Raw genomic sequence first — 24,064 nt, forward strand, 5'->3', positions numbered from 1 at the left:
AAGTAGTGTTCCCAGCCAGGATGAATGTGAAGAGAAGAGGCAGGATGCGACCCCGCTGGAAATGCATGCAGCGATGCTTGCAAAGAGCCTGGGATGTGGCTCGAAGGTGCGTTGACTCTGAAGCCTAGTGATGCTGGGCGGTGCAATTCGTGGCAAAGCTCCCTTTGACCCAGCGTGGCCAGGGCTTCACTTGTGGAGCACGCAGGGTCTCGGGCTGAGCGTGAAGTCGAAGAAGAGCGATTGCACTGAGATCCGGGTGACGCTCCCGTGTTGCCGGCTGCTGGTTTATGTGCTCGGCAGCGGCTGGGTGTTGGCCCGGCAGAGTCCTCGATGCTCCTTGGGACTGCGTTTGAGGATCAACTTGCAGCGAGCGCAGGGGAGAGGGACGGGTTCATTTAATGCATGAATTGCCCGCTCCCCTCTCATCCCTGGACAAGCAAACACGCTTGCACGTGCTTGAGACCCAAGAGCGAGGGGGGTGCCGACAGCGCAGCGGGACGTCGGCAGGAGTCGCAGCCCCCAACTCTGCCCTTGCTTCCTGAGTCCTGAGTGTTGAAACCCTCCTGGCTCTGCTCTCCTGATGCCCTTGGGCACCTGCTGCAAGGGCTGGTCCTTGGGGCAGTCCGAGCTGCTGGCCTGCGTTTTCCTCCTTGTAAGCACGAGGCAGAGATGCTCCCTTGTTCAACGGGCGCTGATCACCACGGACTGGCACACGAGGGTGTGTTATTCAGCTCCAGGCTTGCAGCATCTCTGCTGTTTGGTCCATCTAGTTTCCCGTCATCATGCATGGGTGGGCAGCACGGTGTGGAGCTGCAAGGCACCATCGGCGCCAGGGTCTCCAGCACAGAGCAAGTGACCGCTTGCCTGGGCAGACAATAAATGAGAGCTCGTGGGGGCTGACTTCCACTCTTCCTGACCCAGCAAAACAGCCTCAGGTCCAGGATGCTGGGACCCTGCCCTGGGGGGAGAGCTGCTTTACCCCCCCAGCTCCCAAAGGGTGAGATTTAGACGCCATCTGGGCTTGGACACTTGAGAGAGTACAAAGCCATTTTCTTGGAAAAGCCATGTGGGATCTACCGTGCTGAAGGAAGCCCCGGGGTCCCCCCATCAATCTAGAAATAATCTCGACTGTCTCTGCTGGGGGGACGTGATGTTGCCGGCTGGGATGGGGAGCAAGGATGTCACTGGGGGTTCAAGGACTCCGATTTCGCTCCGTATCGCCTTAGGCCCAAACGCTTTTCCTATGGGAAGGGCTTCCCCTTCCCACTGACTCTCCCTGCTTGTGCAGGGGTTGTCTGGGCAGCGTGGGAGCGGGAACAAGCCAGGCCGGAGCACAACGGGGATTGTCTGCAGAAAATGGGGGTGCTCTTCAGGCGGTTCCCACAGGCAGAGGGCTGGCCTCCCCGCGGCGATTCTCCGAGTGCCCAAATAGCCTGGGAATGGGCGCAGCATCCGTGCCCATCCCTGCTCCTGGCTGCAAAGCCAATGGATGGATAAGTTGAAGCCACTCTTGCGACATGTCACGGGCTGCTCCCCACCTCCCTATGTCACCCGCTGCTCGTGCCACCATCCTTCCTGTTTGCTCCCCTTATCATCTTCCATCGGTCTCGTGTTTGCTCCTGGCTTCCCTGTGGCCAAACAGACAGGGTCTGTGCTGGCGAGCCCATCCCTTGCTGGTTTGGAGCCTCGTCTATGCTGGGACTTTTCCCTAAAACTTCCCCCCATTTCTATGCTCCCCGTGCAAGAGCGCTGATGTTGAACGGGCACTGCAGGCTCCGGGGTTTTAGCCCTGTGTTATCTAGCGCTGCTCGGTGCCAGTGCTGATGCAAGCAGTCACCTGGAGCCGTCAGCTGTTGCTGCAGAGATGGCACGTTTGCAGAGATCTGGTGCCAGCTTTGCTCGGGGAAGGAAGCCAGCATCAACTGCAGCCAGCAGGGGTGGATTTGGCCTTGGACAGGTTTCCCCAATGACTCTCCAACCCCGCAGAGCAAAGTGTGCCTATCGATAGATAAGCAGAAAGGATTCATGGTCTTGGTCTACCTGGATTAAACTAAACCCTCTCAGGTGGCAGCCTTTGGAGAAGAGGGTCCACGTGTCTGGTTAGCTGTCGTGAGCAGCGGGCCGGGCCACACCACCACCCGGTGACGTTTGCCCGTTCATGCTCTTCTTGCCCAGGAGCGGTGTTCTCCAAAACCGGTCCCTCGTTACAGCCCGGAGGAGCCGGTGTCTGTTCGTGCTGATAGCAGAGCTAGCAGAGGACTGCACCGCTGTCTGCTCTGGTGGGACCCAGAATCAAATCGCCATTATTTCCTGAGCAACATGGGAATTTCCGAGGGAAGGTCTGAGGTGCTGGTGCGCGTGTGCCCGCTTCTAATTCTGGCCCAGCCGTTTCCCTCAATGCACCTGCAGCATCTTGGTTGTGATGCAGCTGTTCGCTATGCCACGTTTTGACCCCTTTTTCTGGGGTGAATCCTGTAAGCTTTAGGCAAACGATTGAAAACCTGCCATTTGTCCAAGCTGGAGCTGTGCACTTCAGTTCAGCCTCTGCTCAAATATTGGAGCGCTGGGCTGGGTTTGTGAGAGCTGTGCATGTCCTGTTAATAACTGCAATGCTGGAGCCTACCTGATGAGCACTGGTTTGTGTTTTTTGGAGTTCTTTTGTTTTTTACCTGTTGTCTGTCAACAGTGCTATCACTGAATTATCTCAGTGGTTGAACTTCTTGTCCTCATGGAAAATCCCCCTTCTGTGGGTTGCTCTTTGTCCAGGCTGTCCGCACAGGGCTGAAAGTCCCACTTGCAGTACATGAGGATGAAGAGCTCCCCTGAGCCCTGTCATAACTGACACTGGTATCATTTAAGCAGCAGGGATACTTCCTCGGCCCTTCCCAGATGTGTAGACCACCTTATTCACAGGGGGAAGCTAAAGACAGCGAAACTCCAACTGCCAGCACCTTGCAGAAACCAGCCATGTGCCAACAGGGCCACGTGCAACTTCTGTTTTGGAGAGCAGGGTTGTCATGCACTCCAGTTTCCTGATATTTGCCATGTTCAGAATCACTTCATTTCAGCACTGGCTTCTTAAAACTGATCTCAGTGGTCCAGGCTGGCCAAATGCTGGAAACCAGATCCATGGACACATGCGTTCTCCCAGGAGAAACTCTCCTGGGAGTGATTTAATTCTGGTTGTTCCTAGGTTATTTTTCTCCTGGAGCGGCCATTTTTACTCTGGGAGAAAAAGCCTGAACATTTGTACACTTGTGGTTTTTTATGAGAGAGCAGTGATTCCCAGGAGAAACTGAGTGTGTGTATGAGGCCTAGAGCTCATGATTGAACCCCTCTGATCTGCTATGTTCCTCTGGGGACTCTGACTGTGTTCTCAACTAGTCACATGTGTGTGTTTGTGCAAAGAGACATTCTGAATCGGGTGTGAAAGGAGCTCACACGTGGCCTATGCTCTGAAAACTAGCTAAACAAAATAGCGTATGCTAGCAAATACCAAATCTCTTTGCAAATGCCAGATCAAACTAAACAGAAGCCGAACCTTGTTGATTCTTTGGTCCAATGACTCCTGTTCAACCTGCCGGGAGGAGTTATGTCTATTTTGGCTGTGATGGTCACAGGGGTTGTGAGTTGCCATTTATCAGAAGGCATCTGAATTAGGACCATCGGGTGGTGGAAAGCATGGGGTCAGGGGGCTCCGAGGCAGAGTGGGGAAGACATCTTGCCCCAGATTAAAAGCAGGAGTTCAAGCCTTGCTCTGGATTTATGCTGAAGGCTGCACCTGGTTGTAAATAGGGAGCTAGCTGTTTGAGCGTTGAAGTCAAATGCAGCTGGACATGATGCTGGCCTTGTGGGTGGTGGCTACAGAAGCCAGTCTGCCTTAACCGGGCCAACTCTGTGAGCTCCTAGATTTGGGCGGATCAAGGACCTTGAACTGGGGCTTGACCCAGTAGATCAGTGATGCATCTTGCCTGGTCTCTGATGGCATCCGATGCTGAAGGCCTCCATGCAACATGCTAGGCAATAGTCATTGTATGCCTACTAGCCAATTACCCGTCAACAATGACTGGGTGGGGTGGAGTGTCACCATCCACTGCCCCGTGCTGCTGTCCCAGTCCATCCCTGCTGTTGCCTGTCATGACTGACCGGCCCTGTGCGCCAGAGTGGGGGACAAGGCCAGGACTGCACCGGCAGCTCCCCGCGCCTCCTGTCTCCTTAGCACTAGCTACGACGCTATCCTGCTCTGAGCCCCAAGATTGGCCGTCGCCTCCAAGCCCTGCTAGAAAACAAATGCTAATAATACCAAACAGCAGCCAGCTGGACAGCTCTGCTTTTCCCCAATTTAGCTCTGTAGAAGCTGGCACCCAGTTTGTTTGTTTTTCCCCCTCTTGGGCCAACATGGAGCAAAGGTGGTTCAGGGGCGCAGCATATCAACACAGCCCCCCTGGAGCTCCTCATCTAAACCTGCTTTTGCTTGTCTGGGCGCGCAGAGCATAACGTGGGCAAAAAAGTACGAGGAAGGCACTGATAGCAGTAATCAGGTGCGTGGTATAGGGGCACCCCTGTGACCCGTGGGTATGCATCTGGGCCTCCTTTCTGCATGTATGGGGCTGGCAGGCGTGTGTGTGCATGCACTAGTATCACTTTTGCAATGCAGGATGAGGTCGGCGCACAGGACTAATCTTCTCTTCCCCGCTTGGCCTCGGACACATGACACTAACACCCAGGGACGTGACACTGGTGCACGTCACACTTCTGCCCAGAGGACACGGCTGCCCTCTCCCCTGGGTAGCTGCCACAGGAGACGCCCCTCACGACTAGGCGATGGGGAGCTGTAACAGCTCATTGCACTGAACAAACAGCAGCTCCGGGATAGATACGACACCTACATTAACGTAACTTGAACTGGGGTAGATTTACCCCTGATTGGTCTCGGCCTCACTCTGCACTGGGTCCTGGTGAGTTACCCCAGCGTAGGACTGCCCGCCCCTTGCCTGCAATGGGACAAGGGTAGAAGTCATGTATTTGGGCCCTCTATTGCCAGGGCAGATGGATGCAATAGCTCCCTTCTGCTTTCCAAACCTCTCGATTAGAAATAACAGAAAATGAGCCCATTGCTCCTTGTCCTGTCACCTGCCCCCGCTGAGAACAGCCCAGCTCCATCCTCTTTGCAACAGGCTTCAGCAGCCTGGACTACACCAGCACTGCCAGACCCCTCATCCCCTCCATCTTCCTGGCTGGCTTGCTGGCAGTCTCCTCGCGTGGCTTCGGGGGTGCAGGCGCCTGGCTGAACATGTAGCGGCTGTCTGAGGCCTGCCTCCCAATGTCACCTGAGTGGGGAGAGGGTTAAAAAGCCCCGTGCACCTGTGCACGGGGGAAAGAAGGGCTGGAGTAAACCTGGATGCTGGGAGGTCACGGTCATAATTGACCAGGTTACAAAACGCCTGACCAGGTCACAAAACACCTCGACACAGGAGGAGGGGTGGATGTCGTATACTTGGACTTCAGGAAGGCCTTTGACACGGTATCCCACCCCATACTGGTGGACAAGTTAAGGGGCTGTGACTTGGATGACTGCACAGTCCGGTGGGTGGAGAATTGGCTGGAGGGTCGCACCCAGAGAGTCGTGGTGGATGGGTTGGTTTCGACCTGGAGGGGTGTGGGCAGCGGGGTCCCGCAGGGCTCGGTCCTTGGACCGATACTCTTTAATGTCTTCATCAGCGACTTGGACGAGGGGGTGAAATGTACTCTGTCCAAGTTTGCAGATGACACTAAGCTATGGGGCGAAGTGGACACGCCGGAGGGCAGGGAGCAGCTGCAAGCAGACCTGGACAGGTTAGACAAGTGGGCAGAAAACAACAGAATGCAGTTCAACAAGGAGAAATGCAATGTGCTGCATCTAGGGAGGAAAAATGTCCAGCACACCTACAGCCTAGGAAATGACCTGCTGGGTGGCACGGAGGTGGAAAGGGATCTTGGAGTCCTAGTGGACTCCAAGATGAACATGAGTCGGCAGTGTGACGAAACCATCAGAAAAGCCAATGGCACTTTATCGTGCATCAGCAGATGCATGACAAATAGGTCCAAGGAGGTGATACTTCCCCTCTATCGGGCGCTGGTCAGACCGCAGCTGGAGTACTGCGTGCAGTTCTGGGCGCCGCACTTCACGAAGGATGTGGATAACCTGGAGAGGGTCCAGAGAAGGGCCACTCGTATGGTTAAGGGCCTGCAGGCCAAGCCCTACGAGGAGAGACTAGAGAAACTGGACCTTTTCAGCCTCCGCAAGAGAAGGTTGAGAGGCGACCTGGTGGCTGCCTATAAGTTCGTCAGGGGGGCACGGAAGGGAATTGGTGAGTATTTATTCACCAAGGCGCCCCTGGGGGTTACAAGAAATAATGGCCACAAGCTAGAGGAGAGCAGATTTAGATTGGATATTAGGAGGAACTTCTTCACAGTTCGAGTGGCCAAGGTCTGGAACGGGCTCCCAAGGGAGGTGGTGCTCTCCCCTACCCTGGGGGTCTTCAAGCGAAGGCTAGATGTGTATCTAGCTGGGGTAATGTAGGCCCAGCACTCTTTCCTGCTTATGCAGGGGGTCGGACTCGATGATCTATTGAGGTCCCTTCCGACCCTAGCATCTATGAATCTATGAAAGACCCTGCCACGACTGGGCCGTGGACCCATGCCTGCATCTGGGACGAGGAATGTCTCCTTCCCTGCAGGGAGGGAAGACGTGCGTGTATCCTCCCACAAGCCGGGCATGGAGGGAGGCAGTTGTCTCTGGATGATTAAGGCAGAAAGCAATGCAGGAAGCTGCTGGGATTTGAATGACTGGCTATAAATAGCGAGAGCGCAGGGTGTTCCCCTTTCGCTCCGGCTGAGCTTTAAACTTTGCTTCCCTTTCCACCGCGCTCAGGGGTGAGTGATATCTGGGGATAAGGGCAACGCGTCCAGGCCACCTTGCTCACGGGCCTCGCGTGGGAGCTGAAGCCACAACCGCTAACCACCGAGCTTTCCTGGGCTGCGATTTTAACCCCTTTCCTTTCCTGCCTGGGGGTGGGCAGGCAGCCTGCGTTTGGGCGCAGGCAAAATCATAGGTTTGGGAGCGAGCTGCTTTTCAGCGGCTGCACGCCTTCGTGTCGGCTTCCCAGGAGCCTGTGCTGGCTCGGCTGCAGAAACGCATTGCTCGCCTGCAGTCCCACGATGCAAATATTTTCCTTAAATCTCCAGCGTGGGTGTGGAAAGCAGCAAGGCCAGCAACCGTCTCCCTCGAGCAGAGCCCAGATGTTGGTGCCATAACAGCAGAAGGGGACTCCATGCTTCGGTTCGGTTCAGAGGCTTACTTTGCTCCTGTTTCGCTGCACAGCTGGGCTCCAGGCACTTCCTTCTGCTTTTCAGTTGTGCTTCCCAATGCTACTCCCATTTTGGATGTATTGCATAGAAAATGAGGGTGGCAGGGACCTCAGGAGGTCACATTGAGTCCAGCCCCCTGCTCCAAGCAGGACCAGCCCCGACTACATCATCCCAGCCAAGGATGTGTCTTAAACACCTCCAAGGATGGAGACTCCCCCACCTCTCTGGGTAACCTGTTCCAGTGAGCCCATTCTGCTGAAGCCCCCTCCCAGCCCACAGTCCCCGAGGGGTAAATCAGCATGACCCCCCTCCCCATGCCACGCTCTCCCAAGTGCGTGGGGAGGAACAGTGTGTGCACCACGCATCTGTGAGAAGAAACAACCCCGCGGATGCAGCAAAACCGAGCAAGGGGAACCCGCAAGGAAACGCCACCGTAATCCGTGTAAACGGGCCTCAACAGGGAGCAGCACAGCCACAATTAAGGTGGCTTGTGTTACCGAACACAGCAATCATCACCTCTATGTGAGCGGAGTCAAGGCTGCAGCCCTTGGGGGCACCGGGCGGCTCTGCTCTGTCCCCACCCCGCCACGGCATCTCCGGCACCAGACCTCCCCGCTCCTCCCCGCCGGACGCTTCCCTCTCCCAGGACGAGGAGCGGGGGCGCAGAAGCTGCCCTGCAGCTCCCCCAGGGCCGGCCAAGGGCCCCGTTCACTCGGTCCTCACCCGCAGCCTCAGGTCCGCGCGGATGGCTGCGTGGGCCTGGGCTGGCCACCCCCCGGCAGCGGCAGGGGAAGGCTGACGTTGCCAGGAGGGGATTTGGGGGTGTGCATGCATGGGTGGGTCCCAAGTCGCAGCAGCTCCTGATGCCTGTCCAGAAGGGCGGCCTGGGAGTTTACGTTACTTTCCTCGGGATTTAATCCGGAGTACTGTTGGTTTTACCCAAGGACTCTAGGCAGCTTCTTGCAGCCATGAGACCTGGCAGACAGGAGGGAGGACTGCACCCAGTGGGTGACCACAGAGGTTTTGAGAAGCAGCAGGAAGGCTCTGCTTGTTTGCGAAGCAGCTGTTTGTGGCCTTGGCGTTCAGCTGCCAAACCACATAAGAGCGTCAGTAAGCACCAGGTGCTTAATCTGGAGAATGAGGACCTGAGGGGAGAGGCCAGGTTTCTTCTGCTAATGGTTTCTACTGGGAGACCTCCCATCTCTCTGCACTGGAAATACCTCCTTCTTCCGCAGCTGCATTTGGGCACTGCATCTGGAGTTGTTACCTTGGCTCTGAATGCCAAAATAAAGATGGAAGAGGCAATCAGGCCTCATAGTAGAGATGGTATCTTTTATTAGATGGACAAGATCTTTGCCAAAAAATGTTCTTTCATTTCAGGGGTGTACTCGGTAGCCGTGTTGGTCTGAGACAAAAAGACATACAAAAAACTAGAACTCTTGTTTCCAAAATACCTTTTATTATAGTTTCATAGTTTCTAGGGTCGGAAGGGACCTGAGCATATCATTGAGTCCGACCCCCTGCCACGGCAGGAAAGAGTACTGGGGTCAAACAACCCCAGCAAGATGTTCATCCAACCTCCTCTTAAACACCCCCAGGGTAGGAGCCAGCACCACTTCCCTTGGAAGCTGGTCCCAGACCCTAGCCGCCCCGTCTGTGAAGTCGCCTCCTGATGTCTAACCTAAACCTGCCCTCTGCCAGCTTGTGACCGGTATTCCTGGTCACTCCTGGGCGTGCTCGGGGGAACAGGGGCTCCCCCAGTGCCTGCTGATCCCCTGACTAGTTTGTAACAGGCCACCAGATCCCCCTCAGCCTTCTCTTGTGGAGGCTGAACAGGTTCAGGTCCTGTCGCCTCTCCTCGAAGGGCAGAAAAGGACAATTTTCTTGCCACTTTCTGGTTGGTCTAATAAAAGGTATCATTTTGGAACCAAGAGTTCTAGTTCTTTCACTGCAAGCTTTCAGGCACAAACACCCTTCATCAGCCTTTATACCCATAGAAAGCTTGGTCAGGTATCTGGTTGTAGCTGTATTGGTCTAGAGGCAAAAGGAATCAAAACTTGTGGAAGAGGTGCTGTCTTTTATTAAACCAATGAGGTATTTGCAAACAAATTATGGTATTTATCTGCAAGCTTTCGGGCACACTCACCCTTCATCAGGCATAGGAGAGAGGAGAGATTGTAAAAGTTCTCCTAGGTAGACGTGCAAATTCATATTTCACAGGGGAGCTGAAGGTGTGGTAAGAGCTCCTGGTTGGAATTGTTCATTTTGTGCAGGTTAGGCACAGAGAAGAGTCGAAACAGGCTTTTTACCCCCAAGTTGTTTGGTGGCGCACACAACAATCACTATTTTATTGCGCTGGTGTAAAGCCCTTCTCAGAAGGCAGGTGCTTTGCCCCTGCTGGCTCTCGGGACCCCGGGGCAGGCAGCCCTGCTGAAGCACTGGGTAGTGAAGCTCCAGCATTCCCGCTTTATCCTGGGATTAGCCTGCAGCACCTTGGCTCCGGGGATGCCCACAGCGTTCCCAAATCACCCTTTCAGTCCGTTCTTGCAGCTCCTTCCCCACCTTGGTCCCCGAGTACCATCTTCAGGCTCCTGATGCGCTGGGGCAGGATGCTCTGTGAGCAACTTTGGGCTGTTCGGTGGTGTAAACACCGCCGACCCCTTGCCCCATGGGGCTGCCAGCTCCTGCTGGCACCACTGCCCGCGTGTCTGTCAACCCTGTTAGAGCGTGCTTGGAGCATGGGCTGCTTGCAATACCCCGGCTCCCAGCACAGGAAGAGCCTTGGGGGTGGCAGTGGTCCTAGGAAAGATTTATAGATCTTACCTGGTTTGGACACGGGTTATGTCTTGTATCTGGTGGCTCTCCAGAAGAAGCCACTTCTCCAACGGGAGCTGATGTTCTTGGAGGAAAGGGGCACAGTGTGGCGGGGAGCACGCGGCTTGTTGCTGCTCGGAGGCACCCACCGTTCGTTCACCTACCTGAATGGATGGAGGTAGCTGGAAAACCCTCCCAGAAGCGGTTGCCCTCTCTGCCACGCCGCCTGCCCGGCCTCCCCCAGGCACGGGGCGAACGGGCTGCTGCGTGCACGGACGAGCTGGGCTGGTCGGAGCAGCGCTGCCAAATCCAGCTGGAGGGAAGCCGCCGGCGTTGGTGTTTCTATTGAGTGTGATGGAGGCTGGAGCTAGAGTTGGTCCCCACTGTTATGAGAGCCCCGGGCACTGAAAGCTGCTATTCAATCCCCCCTTGGTCTTCTCTTCTGCAGTCTAAATCAGCCCGTTTCCCTCAGCCTCTCCTCACCAGTCCTGTCCTCCAGCCCCACAACCATTTCCATTGCCCGCCGCTGGACTCTTTTGATGTTCTGCTTTATGGGGGAGTTTCTTTTGAGCCTGGGAGGGAAGGGCATGGGCTCTGCATCACAACTGCCTGGACCTTCGCTGCTGCAGGCTGCAAGGGGGGTGAGGAACTCGTGCAAAGAGGAGGAGGGAAATGGGCTGATTTCATCTGCAGAGGAGAAGACTGAGGGGGTTTAATTGCAGCCTTCACTTCCCTGCAGGGGGGCTGCAAAGAGGATGGGGCTGGGCTGGTCTCAGTCGGGGCAAATGACAGCAGGAGCAATGGGCTCAAGCTGCAGCAAGGGAAGTTGAGGTTGGATATTAGGAAAAACTCTCACCAGGAGGGTGGTGAAGCCCTGGGCCAGGCTCCCCAGAGAGGGGGTGCAGTCTCCATCCTTGGAGGTTTTGAAGACTTGAGCAGACAAAGCCCTGGCTGGGATGACGCAGGTGGGGCTGGTCCTGCCTGGAGCAGGGGGCTGGACTGGATGTGCCCTCCTGAGCTCCCTTCCAGCCTCGTTTCTGTGCTTCGATGAAAATCTCTGCTCAGACCCAGGCAGACGAGGCTCTTGGGGAAACCCAGTATCACTTCTCGCCTTTTGGCTCAAATCAAGCGTAGACCCGTAGCCTAAGCTCAAGCGGGGGCACCCGAGTCCCAAGCTCTCCAGCAGGCACGCGGGCTTCGGGGGTCCCGGGGTGAGAGCGTGGGGCAGGGATGCTCGGTGGTCGCAGCGCTGCACGCGGGGCCGGGAGGGAGCGAGTTCTGCCTGCCCCACCGAGTCGGGTTTGGACCGATGGACTTCTCTGCTCCATCGATACGATTTGGTGCCAATTTGACCTGGACCGGGACATCTATTAATAATAAAAGTGATCCCTTGTATTTGGGCCACTAAATGGTTGGAAAAACTTGTTCCTTGCAAGCTTCTGGGTACAGGCCGCTCGCCCTTCCAGCCTCTGTGACACGAGAGCCTGGGCCGTGGGCTGGTGGCCTGAGCCCGCCACGGCCCTTCTACCCCCCCCCCCCGCGAGCGCTGCCCGGGGCAGGACCCAGCACCCAGAGCAGCTCCAGCGCCCTGGCGGGAGCCAGACATGGGGGACCCCGTGGGGGTGCAAGCAGGCGAGAGGGGATCTGGGCACTGCCAGGGCACCAGGGGGCACGCTGCCCTGCAGCCAGTCTGCTCCGGGGTAATTCTGCCCCGCATTAACTGTGCCCCGGACTAATTCTGCCCCGCTTTAACTTCGCCCCCTATTAATTGTGCCCCGCATTGAAGTCTGCCCCGGGTGTTAATCCCCCGCCGCGTGTCCGACGCGCGCGGCCGCAACGCGCAGTCGCTCCGGCGCGCGGGGCCGTGGGCGGGGCCCAGGTGCCGCGGCCCCGCCCCCCCAGGTGAGCGCCGCAGAACTTTCCCCAGAGGAAGTCCCGCCCCCGCGCGCCGCGCGCATTGGCTGCCGGGCCGCGGCGCCGCGCGCCCATTGGTCGCCCCGGGCGGGGGGCGGGGCCGGGCGCGCTGAGGGTCCCGCGCGCCCCGGCCCCGGGCGCGGCTGGCGGCGGTGGTGGCGACATGAAGAGCCTCAAGTCCCGGCTCAGGAAGCACGAGGCGCCGGGCGGCGGCGCGGTGAGTGGCCGCCCCCCCCCCCCGAGCCGGAGTCACTCCGGAGTGCGGGTCCCGGGGCGGTGGCGCGTGTGAACGCCCGGTCCAGAGTGTGGCGTCCTGGGGACCGTGGCATCTGTGAGCACCCCGGTCGGGAGCGTGTGTCCCGGGGCTGTTGGCATGTGTGAATGCCCCGATCCGGAGCGACTCGGTGGCAGTGGTTCACGCGGGTCCTGGTGGCGGTGGCGCCATGTGTGAACGCCCCAGTCCAGAGTGACTCCGGAGCGTGGGGCAGGGGGCGGTGGCACGTGTGAGCACCCGGATCCGGAGCGCCTCCGGAGTTTGGGTCCGGGGGGAGGGTGGCGCCACACGGGCACGCCCCGGTCCGGAGCGACTCCGGACTGTGGGTCCTGGCGCCGTGTGTGAACGCGACAATCCGGAGTGGCTCCAGAGCTGCCCCCCGCCCCGTTGCCGAAGCCCCAGGTGGGGCGTCTCGCGTTTGGCTGGTTGGTAGCGGCGACGCTCCGTGGATCCGGGGTGCCCCCCCGTGGCGCGCGCGACTTCCCAGGCGCCCCCAGGATCTCGTCCAGGACCCCCCCGCCTCCGCGCACGGCTTCCGCCACTCGCTCCCCCAAAGCTCCCCTTAAAAAGCGCCGCCGCAGCGTATGTGGGAGCACGCCTCCGCGCCGGGGAGCGTTGCCGGTTGGGAAGAGCGTCGGGCATATAGACGTTATTGGGTGTATAAACGCCCTGCACGCAGCAGCCCCGTGCACCAGAACGGCTCAGGAGGTCTTTCATCCGCGTGTGCGGTGCACGGCCTGGCACCGCCTGTGCCCTTTGCTACAAAAGGGTTTTGGGTCAATTTGATCTCTTTTATTATATCTTCTCCTATGAGACCGGCCTTGACTTTTCCAGCCTAAAATGTTGGCGGTAATAATGGTGGCAATCGCTTCTCAGCCAATAATGGTGGCAATAAAAGTCAGAGCCGGCTTCAGAGATGGCAGCGTCAGCGCGTTCGGTGGCTTGTGGTTTTCTGGAGGCAAAAAGGAAAGGACGGGCCCAATGCCGGCCTGCGTGGCACGAATCGGTGCTTCTCCTGCACGACGCACTGCCGTTAAAAGCTGGGACTGTTTTGGTGCATGAAGAGAAGCTGCTTTTGCGACACGGAGAGATCAGGACCGAGGAGGGGCTGTGTCCCAGTGATGGAGGTGCCGATTCCCTTGGCCTTGGAAGACCCGGCTTTTGTTGGCTGCGTTGGTGGTGTTGGTCCCGGCTGTTACGCCGGCAGCTGCAATGAGCTCGGCGGTGAGGAGGCCGTGAGCCATTTACCGTTTGCATCAAGCACTCGCTCGTGAGATTGCAACGAAAACTTTGTGCTTGTGGGTCGGGGCAAAGGGAAAGGCTGGGGGGTGGACTCAAAACCTTCCCCCCGTCTAGACTCAGCTCCCCCACGCACCTGTATTGCGGGCTAGCGGTCCTCTGCTCATAACTTCAGAGCCCACCTCCGAGGGTCCTTTTTCTAGTCTTTTTCCAACAGTAGCAGCGAACACCATAAATGCATTGCTGCAAGGTTTGGAAGGACTGTGAAGTCATCCCGATGTCCGAGTTTCAGGATGCTGCTGCTCCCTTGGGCAGACAAGTGAGTTGTCTGTGGTCTTGGGAGGACAAAGTTTTGCTTCGTATTTAGGAGGTGCCAAGATCTGTCTCAAAATGCCGAACCCTACAGAGCTTGAGGACCTGGCACGCTAACCGGGGAAATGTTGCTTTCGAGACTGCAAACGGATTTTTCCCCCATGTGAACATCACTCTTAACTGCTGCTTCGTTACAGTCAAGGTGTCGCAGCAGCATTTGCCCCCAAATATTCTGCATGCTTGAGATGCCCAAATCTGTACTGATGCTGTATATACATCTCTTTGAGGTCTAGTTTGTGCTGAGGAGCTGCGTTCTTCCTGTGTATGCTAGGAATTCAGCGTCCCTCCTGCGGTTAATACGTCACAAAAGACTGTGTTCTGGATGGGAGGAAAGGCAGCCAGCTCTTGGAATTCAAGGTAGATGGAGATGCTGTACTGGTCCTTTCAAGCATGTGCATTTGCCCAACTTACACTCTCTGAGACATTCAAACTATAGAACTTGGTTCAGAGATTATACCTTATATTAGAAATTTCCAAAAAATGATCTTTTTCTTTGAGACTGAATTTCGGATGGTTTGTTTTTTACTAATACTCTGTGCAAATAGCTGTTGCTGTCTGGCAGGATCTGTTTTCAGGCGTCTGTGTGTACAGCCCCACGTGCATTTGCAGGTCTGCTAAAAAGTGCCACCCAGCTCCTGGGTCCGGAGAAGGGAGGCGGGGGGGTTGTGGTGACAAGGGAGTGCGGAGAGCTGGAAGAGATGAGTCTGTGGGGGAGGAGAGTGTCACAAAAATGTGCGTGCTTGTGTGGGAGGGACAGCATGGGAGGACTGGGATGCAGGAGGAATGCAGTTACACTAATATAGTCATGTAATGTCTCATTGTAGAGAATGTGGAACAACCTGCCTTCCAGTCTAGCTTTTGTCTGCTTTATTAGCAGGCTGGAGAAACCAATGAAAGTCCCTTGCACAGGGTCTGAATGGATGTTGTCAGCCCCTGTAGGCAGAAGTAGAGTTGTGCTGCCTTGCCATGTGGTTTTGGAACAGCTTTATTCAGAAATGTTGGACTTAAATTGCAAAAGGTAAAACTGCAACTGGCAATAGCAACTAAAGCTGTCCCTTTGCAGGAGCAGTTCCTAGCCCACCACCCACGGGCAATGCGTTCAGCAGCTCTGTCGCTGCTGAAAGGAAATTTGGCTTCCTGCAGATAAAGTTTCTTCAGGTTGACTGATAGCGAGGCCCCCTGGGGCCTGCAGAACGGGACGTGCTCACTATTGTTGCCCATGGGAATCACTGCTCCCGATTCCTTCGCGCTAGCTGTTCTGTCATTCTTGGCTTAACTTAATCTTGTTTTTCATGAGTTACTAGTACAATTTAAACAAGCTTTTGTGCCACGTGTTGTGGATGCTTCCACCAGAAATATGTTTATAAGCATTGCCCTTTAGCCAGAAAACAAATAATTATTGAAAATATTTTGGGGAGGCTGAATGCCCAGTTCTGTAACGTGAGAGACTTGGAAATGATTTTCAGCTGAGCAGTCCTAATCCCTGTGGTGCAAGGGAAACTGAAGAAGGCAAGACCTTGTTGGTGACAGACGAGGCTTCACTTATTAGCAGGTGTTACCTTACACTGCACAAAAATAGCGTAACCTTTTTCTCCATGCACATGGGCTTGGGGGCTGAAGGAGCTGTTATGGGCCCTTCTGAAGGTTTCTGATGCCGTGGCACAGAAGTTAAGTGCACATGGGGTCCTTGGATGCCCTTGAGAGGAACTGCTGAAAGGATATCTCTGACCTGGGGTTTCTCTGGTTGTTTTTGGTTGGTCCATTATAAAATTTGACAAGGTCTGCAGCAAAGGTGAGCAAAACGATTGAGATCTGCTGACAAGCTTCGGTGACGAGGACTTGTTAACTTGAAATTCGACTGCAAGGGGACTCGGCGCTTTAGTGAAATGAGGGGGGTGGTGAGAACCACGCTTCTCGCTAAGGCTGCGCTGGCATAGGGAGGGGAATCAAAACTGGACTGCAGTGAATTCAGAGCCTGGAAAGGAAAATCTTGCTCATTTCAGAGTGGCGTGTTGCAGAACGCATTGCTGCATGAAATACGTCTTCACGTTGGAGCATTTAAGATGGCTGGAAAATGACATGGACGCACACAGTGGTTGCGGCTCAAGATGAGCGAAGAGTGAGAAACGTTGCTTTGCTTTGCCTAAAGGGGCCAGGAAAGCTTTGGCACCTGGGTGCAAAATGCTTCACTACTGCTGCGGTTCCTGGCGTGCTTGCGAATCTTCTGAGTACCAGCAGCTTGGAGAAGTGCGTAGACCAGTGGTCCAATCTAACACGGTAAATCCCATCAATCTTTAACTGCATTTACCCGATCGCTAACACAGCTTGTGCTCCAGCTATTTTAGGGTGTTGTTGCAAATGATGGTTACTGGTATCTAGCAGTGTTCTGGAACAACTGGAATTGCACGCTTGAATGTGTTCCAGCATGAATCGGAGAGGTGGAGCTCCTCAAGCGCTGGGTCCCTGCATTTTCAGACTGGTGGACTACAGTCAGCGTTGCCCACTTCTCATGGGCTAGCCTGCACCCCTGATACCTGGCTCTTCTTTGGAAGGGGAGGGTAAGAGGTGGGCTGCAATCCCTGGACAGTCATTTGGGGCCTTCTTTCTCTGACACACAAACTTGGCCAGGTGTACTGTTCTGTTTTGCAGGCTATAGTTTTGGGTGCCAGAGGCAGGATCTCAAACCCAGCTTATGCTTCACTTTACACTAGTAAAAAAAAAAAAAAGGGAATCATCCCTGTCTTGAACCTCATATCCTGATTTTTAACTGGTTGTTTTCTATATCTTAACTGCTATGCTTTTCTTGGGGTGTGCTTGTATCCCAGGATGCTGTGCTCCTGAAAGCTGAAAGACGAAGATGGCACATACAGCGATTGGTTGTGGGTAGAGAGAATCTCATCTTTTTTTAAAAAGCCTCAAAGAAACTTTTCTTTTAAATGAATACAGCTGTTTGTGATGCCTTGATAAAGGGTTAGCAGTTTCTAGTCTCTTCATGAACAGGCTGTTGGAGCAGAAAGGTAGGCAGTTGGTTTATTAAGCTGGCCTCATTTTGCAGAGACTTCATTGCTAGTTACTTGTATTTTAAATATGCAGCGTATCCCAAAGGGAGCACGGAAGGAGCAGTTCTTACTTCTGCTAGTGAGTGAAGGGAAATGCTTCGCTGCATTAAACTGTTCTCCATTGAGCTTCATGGCCAGGAAAGTTGTACGCTTTGCAAAGCTTCTTCTGAGGATGTTGCTGTGCTCGGTAAATGTGACTTTTCCTCCACATTCCTTTAGTTAAGCAACAGAGCTTCTCTTTTATCCTCTCCTCTGACAATAAAACACACTATCTTGCATTCTTATCTGATCTCTCTTGTGGCCTTATCAGAACTGAAGAATGTAATCAGCTTGCCGTTGCTAGTTCATTAGCCATGACATGCATCCACGCAAAGCTTTGTCTGTACTATAAAATAATTCTGTTCACTGCATGGTTGGGGCCATAATGAGCTGCAGCCTAGCTTGTTTCTGTTGTAGACTGAGGAAATAAGTGGTTGAAACTCTTTGGGAATCATGGCTCTTAATCTGGTTTAAAACAGTTTTGAATATAAGAGGTCCTTGAATTTAAGATGCACCCAATCCAAAGAAACCCCTGCAAATAAAATGTTTTTACAAGACTGCTTCAGGGTTGTTGGTTGTAGTCGTGTCTAAGGAGGGTCTTTGGGTAGATGCGATATCTTTTATTGGAACAGTTGGAAAACCTGTTCTTTGCAAGCTCTTGGGCACAAAATTATGCAAAGAACAATTTTTCCAACTATTTAGTTGGCCTAATAAAATCTCACATTTACCCAAAGCACCTTGTTTGCTTTTTTACAAGCAAGCAGCGTATATGGTACCTATGTGAGAGTTTTATTTCCACTCTGGTTTTAGATGCAGGCTTTTTTTTTTTTTCTTTTTTAGAAGAAATTTGGTTATAAGAAGTGTGTCTTAGAGTTGAAATAATACAATAGGTCTCCTCCGTGCTGAATGTTAATAGCTAGGTGGTGCAAACATTGGGTGGTAGATGGCCCTGGTAGGGGGTCTAAGGAAAGCTGTGTTTATCTTCACAAGCTGACCTCTGCATTGTTGTCTGCTTGAGCTGATGAGAATTAAATGTCCTGGCACACTCCTTGATATGGCTACTTCTGAAATGTCTTCAGGGGCTGAGAAGATGAGTTCATTTGTGGTGACTGTATGTGCATGCATGCATGTGTGCACAAACAAATTGCACCAACCCTGCCCTTTGCTTTTACTTTGCATTTAGGTAAGGAACACCTGAATGCTTTCTGCTTGCCGGGGCCCAAAGAAAAAGAAGATTGAGAGTGCGGTGTGCAAATACTGTGTGGTCCTATACGGTTGCAGATGATGTAGGCTTCTGATCAATCCAAAATAGTTTATTTATAAACCTCATCAGTGCTGCATTTGAAATGCTGATATTTAGCAGAAGTACTTTTCAAATGCAGGGCTAAAAAAGGACTTCTGCTAAATATTGGCATTTTTAGCCCTGCGATATTTAGCAGAAGTACTTTTTTAGCCCTACTGGTTTTATAAGCACTTCTTGTTTCCGTATGAGCGTCTAGACTGGCAAGATGTTTCCCGCTTGTTTGGTCTTGTTCCTAAATACAAAAGCAATTATATCATGCCTTGTCAATAAGCCACTCCTTGCAACGGTTGGGCAGCAGGTGCTTTTCCCAGGTCTCATCTCCCTGCTGGGTAAACAGGGTGACAGCCTGTGAAACCAAAGCTAAAATCCTCCTTGAGCATGTCCTTTGGGGTGCTGCTGTTGGAGATGGGGGTGTGGGGTGTAGCCCTGTTGGTCTAAGGACATAGGCAGAAAAGGGTCTTTGGGTAAATCTGATATCTTTTATTAGACAAACTCAAATAGTTGGAAAAATTGGCATTTTAACACAGCGAGACTGTTTAGTCTCATGTAATATATTTCCATGAGATGATGCTGTACATGAAGAAAGGACTGTATAACCAGCTAACCCATCTTTGCGTGACTGCTGTGAGGCCAGCTTGCTGTTGGGCTAGCCCTGGGGCAGATGGGAAGGGAGCTTATCTCCGAGAGCTGCAGTCTTTCTCCTCTCACGTCCCTCCAGGCCCGTACCTGGCCCTGCCAGACCCGACAATGTAATTGGTATATGCTTTCTGCTTCCTCTTCCTGCTTGTCTGGTGAGCTGGGATGGGGAATCGGTGCAGGGGTATAAAGGGGCATCTTGCGGTCTGTCTGGCTACACAAGCCAGACCACAGCCCAGTCTTAAGATGCTCTTCCTGCGGTTAACCTCTGGAGCATGTAGATGGTACCGATGCCTTCTTTGTAGAGCTGAAGATATCCAAGTATGCTCTGTAACAGAGGGACTCAGGTTTGTCTAAAGAGCTTTATCAACGTGTATTGGAAAGCAATTTTCCTGTCTCAAGTGTGCCCCTTCCAGTGTGAATCTGTTGGGGGAACATTGAACGGTCCATGAAATCCTATGCAGCTTTCCACATTGGTGCCCTGTTCACTGCACAGGACCAGGGAGTTCATGCTCCTGCTTGCGATGTAACCATCACACACCTTTAAAACGCCTGATTTGGTAGGTAAAGATTCGGTGAGCTCTCAGGTCTCTTTTGATTAGTCATTTTCTGATGACATGATTATAAGCAGCTATCCAATCTTTACTTGGGAGACCTAACTGAAATGTTTTGCTACAAGATGTCTGAAGTGAGGGGTAAAGTTACTGTAGTTTTTTTCTGGCTTTACACAAAAGGCATTCGTTTTAGTCTCTCCTCTTCGCAAGCAACGTTTATAAAGCGCACCCTTATCATTAGTTCGCTAAATGAGCTGATACTGCTGTTCAAAACCAGATCCGTCATGTCCTGCTGGCGTGCCTTGAAGTTTCCTACTCCATGTTGACTCAAGCAGGGAGATTTGTTATGTTAAATTTCTTTGGAAGAAAACCTGAGATCTTTAGGACTTTCACTCTGTCATCATTAGCAGTCATGTCTCACCCTATTACCTGCATTAAGGAAGGATGGAAAGTTGCACTGTATAACATACTCTGTGCAACTCAATTGTAAATAGGGCAAGTTTGCTCTGAAGACCTGGCTTAGTAATAAATGGTGCTATGCTTGGGCATCTGCTGGGAAAAGTGGAGACGACCGCCCTGTTTACTAAGCAGCTCCAGTTTTGCTGCTTGCAGGTTTAAGTAGTTCATCTTAGTCCTACAAATTAGGATTTACTCCAAGGGAAGTCACCTGTAGGGAGACTCCTAGCTCCCCAGATGGGAGACCGTCGTTGGCAGTGTAAATCATGGCTGAAGTGACCTCTGCCACTCGTTTCGGAGGTAGAAGATGTGCTTGCAGGTTGCGTGATGAATCTGGCTGGTGGAGTAACTGAGGTCAAAACTATCCCGTCTGTTCACGTGGAAAACCCAGTCCGTCCTGTTTGAACCCAATCTCTTCAGCTCCAGCTGGATTCTTTTTCTTTGGGAAATCCAGCTTCTTTTGTTGCTCAGTGATTTTTTTTTTTTTTGAAAGTGGCAGCTGAATTACTGTCTCGGTTCACAGAGGAATGCCTTTAATGTGTCACGCTACCACGTCACTTTAATCAGGCACGTACTCTGACCTTTGTGAGGGACGAGCTATGGACAGGCCAATAAAGCTGAAAGCTGATATGGCAGTAGTAGCGCTGCCATAATCGCCGCTTTCTTTCTGTCCTGTTCTCTCTACTGGCCGTACGCTGCTGCAGGGCTGCTTTGTCCATTTGCTCTTTCCTTCTTGGCTTTGTCTGCCTTTAAAATTTTTGCAGCTTAATATCAATGCTCATGCAGATGTGACCTTAATTAACAGTGCCCCCAGTTTGCTAGGGCAGAGGTTTGGACTATACACTGTTGCACCTCTATTCAGTGCCTCAAGGCAATTCTCTTCTGTTTTACCAAGTCCTTGAAAAACCTAACACACGGCTCCTTTTCCTTCTCACTACTTTGCTGCGTACTGCACCTTTATTTTAAGATTAAGGTAACAGTTGTCAGGGCTTGAGCAGGGTGATGCGTAAATGCCTGGAAGGGGGATGAGGATTTAGCACTGAAACTCATAAACAGTCTTGAGAGACTTTCATTAAAAGTCCGTAGGCTTTCTGGTGGCTTTCACACAGACGTATTATTCGTGTGTCTGACCAGCTGCCTGTGACAACCTGAGGCAAGCAGTTTGAATTCAAACAGTCTGGCAACAAAAAAAATCTCCTGTATACGGTGTGGATGTTGTGCCTGAGTATTCGTAGCCCCGAACGCCTAAAGCAACGGGCTTGTCAATGGTGGGCATTGAAAAATTTGTTTGCTGCCACTACAACTTTGGGCGCTTGGTGCCCAAAATGAACGAGGGTGACTGAACCCAAATGCGCATTGTTTTTAAGCGAGGTGCCTGGGTTCGGTCGGGTGCAGGCTAAAGAGTAATGAGGTTGGCAGTGATGCTCTGTGATCTGGCGGGTGGGTTTGTATTGCAAGTCCGGTGTGAGCTTCCTGTCTGACATCCTAGGTGACGTGCAAACAGCTGACTTGTCTAGCTTTTTCACGTGAGAACTGTCATGAGACCTGTTTACTAAACTTTTAAGGAGAAGAAACATCGCCTCGTATTGCCAACGTGTCAGCCTCGCTCTGCAGTAAAAGTGCTGCTCAGCCTGCCCTTCCCGAGCTCGTCTGTACCGTTTTCATTTGGCAGGTGCGGTTGTTGAGAGTTGTGTTTTCTTCTTGGATGTCGAGTGGTTTGTAAGAAGCATCTGCTTCATTCATGTGCACAGCCTACTGAGCCCAAAGGGTCTAGCGTGCATCTGAGAGCTAGGACCTGGAGGAAAAGGGCAATCGCGTCACCTCCGAGAGGTTAGTCGAGGGGGCTAGGTCCGTGTTCTAGGAGCAGGACGCATGCACGATGTCCAGCGTAGGAGGGAAGGGAGCCCCTTGTTCCCGTCTGCTCAGGTGGAAGAAGTAACGGCAAGTGCCCTGATGTCAGACTGCTGAGCGTTCGCACTTGTGTTTGCCCAGCTTCCAAACTGAGCCTAAAAAGAAGGCCAAGCGAACTCAGTTGAAGCCGCAGGGCGCTCTGCCGGCCTTATTTTCTGTCTGCTGCTCGCAACTTGTGCCAGGGCGAGTTGGCAGAGAAGGCAGAGAATTTCTACCAAGCCCTGTGCTTGTGCAAGTCTGGGCCAGCGGCTAAGAGGAAGCAGCAGGATGTCAACAAATGCCATTCATTTTTTTTGTGTGTGTTAGTAACACAAATTGCAGTGGAGAGCCTGGATGAGAAATCAGCTTTGCGGCTGATGCTTAGGGGAGGAGCATGCTGACCCATTTGCCCAGTACAAAGTTTAGGGCCCAAGAATATGCTGCAGGGTTGTGCTCTGGAGCGAGGAGTCTTGGCTGACTCCGTGGGAGGTTGCAGGTGGTCCGAACGGTCTCGCTAGCAAGTGTGAGCAGCTTCTGTTCACGTTGGCTCTGAGACCTGAAGACCATGAATGCCAGCAGTGTCAATGCATGATACCCTGCGTGTTCTCTCCTGAGTGGGATCTTGCACCACCCCGCTCACCATCGGATGAGCGCCTCGGATCGATGTAGTTTGGGTTTCCAGCCTCGGGTCCCGAAAGCCCCAGTGACCAGCTCCGAAAGAGCTTGCTCCCCTCCCCTCCTCCCTGTTTGCATTAAGACAACTGTCCGTCGCCTCTGGGGGAACTAGTCAACCAGAGGCCTGAGTCCCCAGATAAGAGCAGATATGGTAGTGACTGAACACGGGGCTTTTATGTCACTCCAAGTCCATTTAAAAACAAATCTCATTCCAGCACGGTCTGTAGCAAACGGCACCTTGCTTCAGATCTGAGGGCGGGTTTGCTGGGGGTGATGGTAAGTCATAAATGAGATTTTTGTGTGCAGGATTACACTTGTATTGTGGTGCCAGAGCATATCAAGAGCAGCAGTTCCTCGAGAAATGCCAGTCAAGAGGCTGAGCAGTGGTGATGCAGCTTAGGAGTCTCAGTCTCTGAACTTTATGATACCTAAACCATACTCCAGTGTAGGTGAGAGAGTCTTTCTCGGCTGGGAGATGTGGAGGAAAAACAGCCAGTCTGTACAGCTGAACAAGCAGTGTTTATTACCTGTACGCAGAGTGGAAATCTGGATTTTGAGGACCAGCCCATCTCCAGGACCTCTGCGTCTAATGAAGGATGACGGGTCTTATGCACGTGGCATGAAGGTCTTTGCCTTTCCCACCCCTATAAACAGATCAAGGGCAGGTCAGGGTCTGGTAGGACTGGGTCCCTATGAGGCATTTCTGGCAGTGTGCTGGTGTAGCTCTCGTCTCAGGGCATCCTCCAGCTAGCTCGGGTCTGTGCTTGTATGGCAGCCTTGTGTGACCATTAGCTGCGTGCACCGGTGATGGGCCCCAGCCCTCCTGGCAGGAGAAGCAGAGGATGATTTGGAGGTGATGGTGGTACCGCTTAGTTGCTTTCTGAAGCCGTCTTCCACTCCAAATCCCAGTGTCCCATGTCTCCTCGTGCTTTGTGTCCGAGCCGGAGGCAAGCGAGCACGGATGCCTTTTGCTGTAATTTCATCTAAAGAGTCAGAGGAAAAACAGCCGGATTCTCCATCTTGTTCTAGTCCAGGGATCCTCAACCGGGGGCCTGTGGCACCTGGGGGCCCCTTGAGATCCTTTCAGGGGTGCCCCCGGGCTGTCACTGCGAGGTGTGCGAACATGATTCACAAGATAAACTGTGTTTTCAAACAGGAATTGCATTGTATCGGTGGCTTTCTGCCCTGCTGAGCTCTTTGTAACAGAATTGTTCTATTAGTTTTCACCCCTTTTTTGTGACTACAGAAAAATCAACTGATGTTTTCTGAGGGAGGCCTCCAGTCTTAAAATCTGAGAACCGGTGGCCTGTCAGTCTAGTGGACCAGCACCTTGCAGTGTAGGTGTGAAAGTGGTGTGTATAATGGAAAATTTAGGCTCTGCAGAGGAAAATGACTTTTTCTTCTGAACTTTCCATTTCTTCCTGGTCCTGGGGATGGCTGCTGGGATAGTTCAGTGGTGAAAAGCTTGGAACCACGTAGGAGACCTAGC

At 53.0% G+C, this 24,064-nt stretch overlaps 1 protein-coding gene and 1 long non-coding RNA gene across 2 annotated transcripts in view; both read left to right on the top strand.

Annotated features, from left to right (window-relative positions):
• Positions 1 to 6,861: 6,861 nt before the first annotated feature.
• On the top strand, positions 6,862 to 9,459 carry LOC149851997 (uncharacterized). Its single transcript, XR_016439331.1, has 2 exons — positions 6,862 to 6,915; positions 7,228 to 9,459. It is a non-coding gene; the product is annotated as an uncharacterized LOC149851997 (long non-coding RNA).
• Positions 9,460 to 15,816: 6,357 nt separating this feature from the next.
• UACA (uveal autoantigen with coiled-coil domains and ankyrin repeats) overlaps positions 15,817 to 24,064 on the top strand; it is a 55,750-nt gene continuing 47,502 nt past the window's right edge. The window contains exon 1 of the mRNA XM_090028657.1: positions 15,817 to 16,240. Coding sequence (XP_089884783.1) covers positions 16,145 to 16,240 — 96 coding nt within the window. The 5' untranslated portion in view covers positions 15,817 to 16,144. The remainder of the gene's footprint in view (positions 16,241 to 24,064) is intronic.

This window comes from Crocodylus siamensis, chromosome 15, assembly GCF_052110815.1.
Source record: "Crocodylus siamensis isolate JL-2025a chromosome 15, ASM5211081v1, whole genome shotgun sequence".
Lineage (NCBI taxonomy): Eukaryota > Metazoa > Chordata > Crocodylia > Crocodylidae > Crocodylus > Crocodylus siamensis.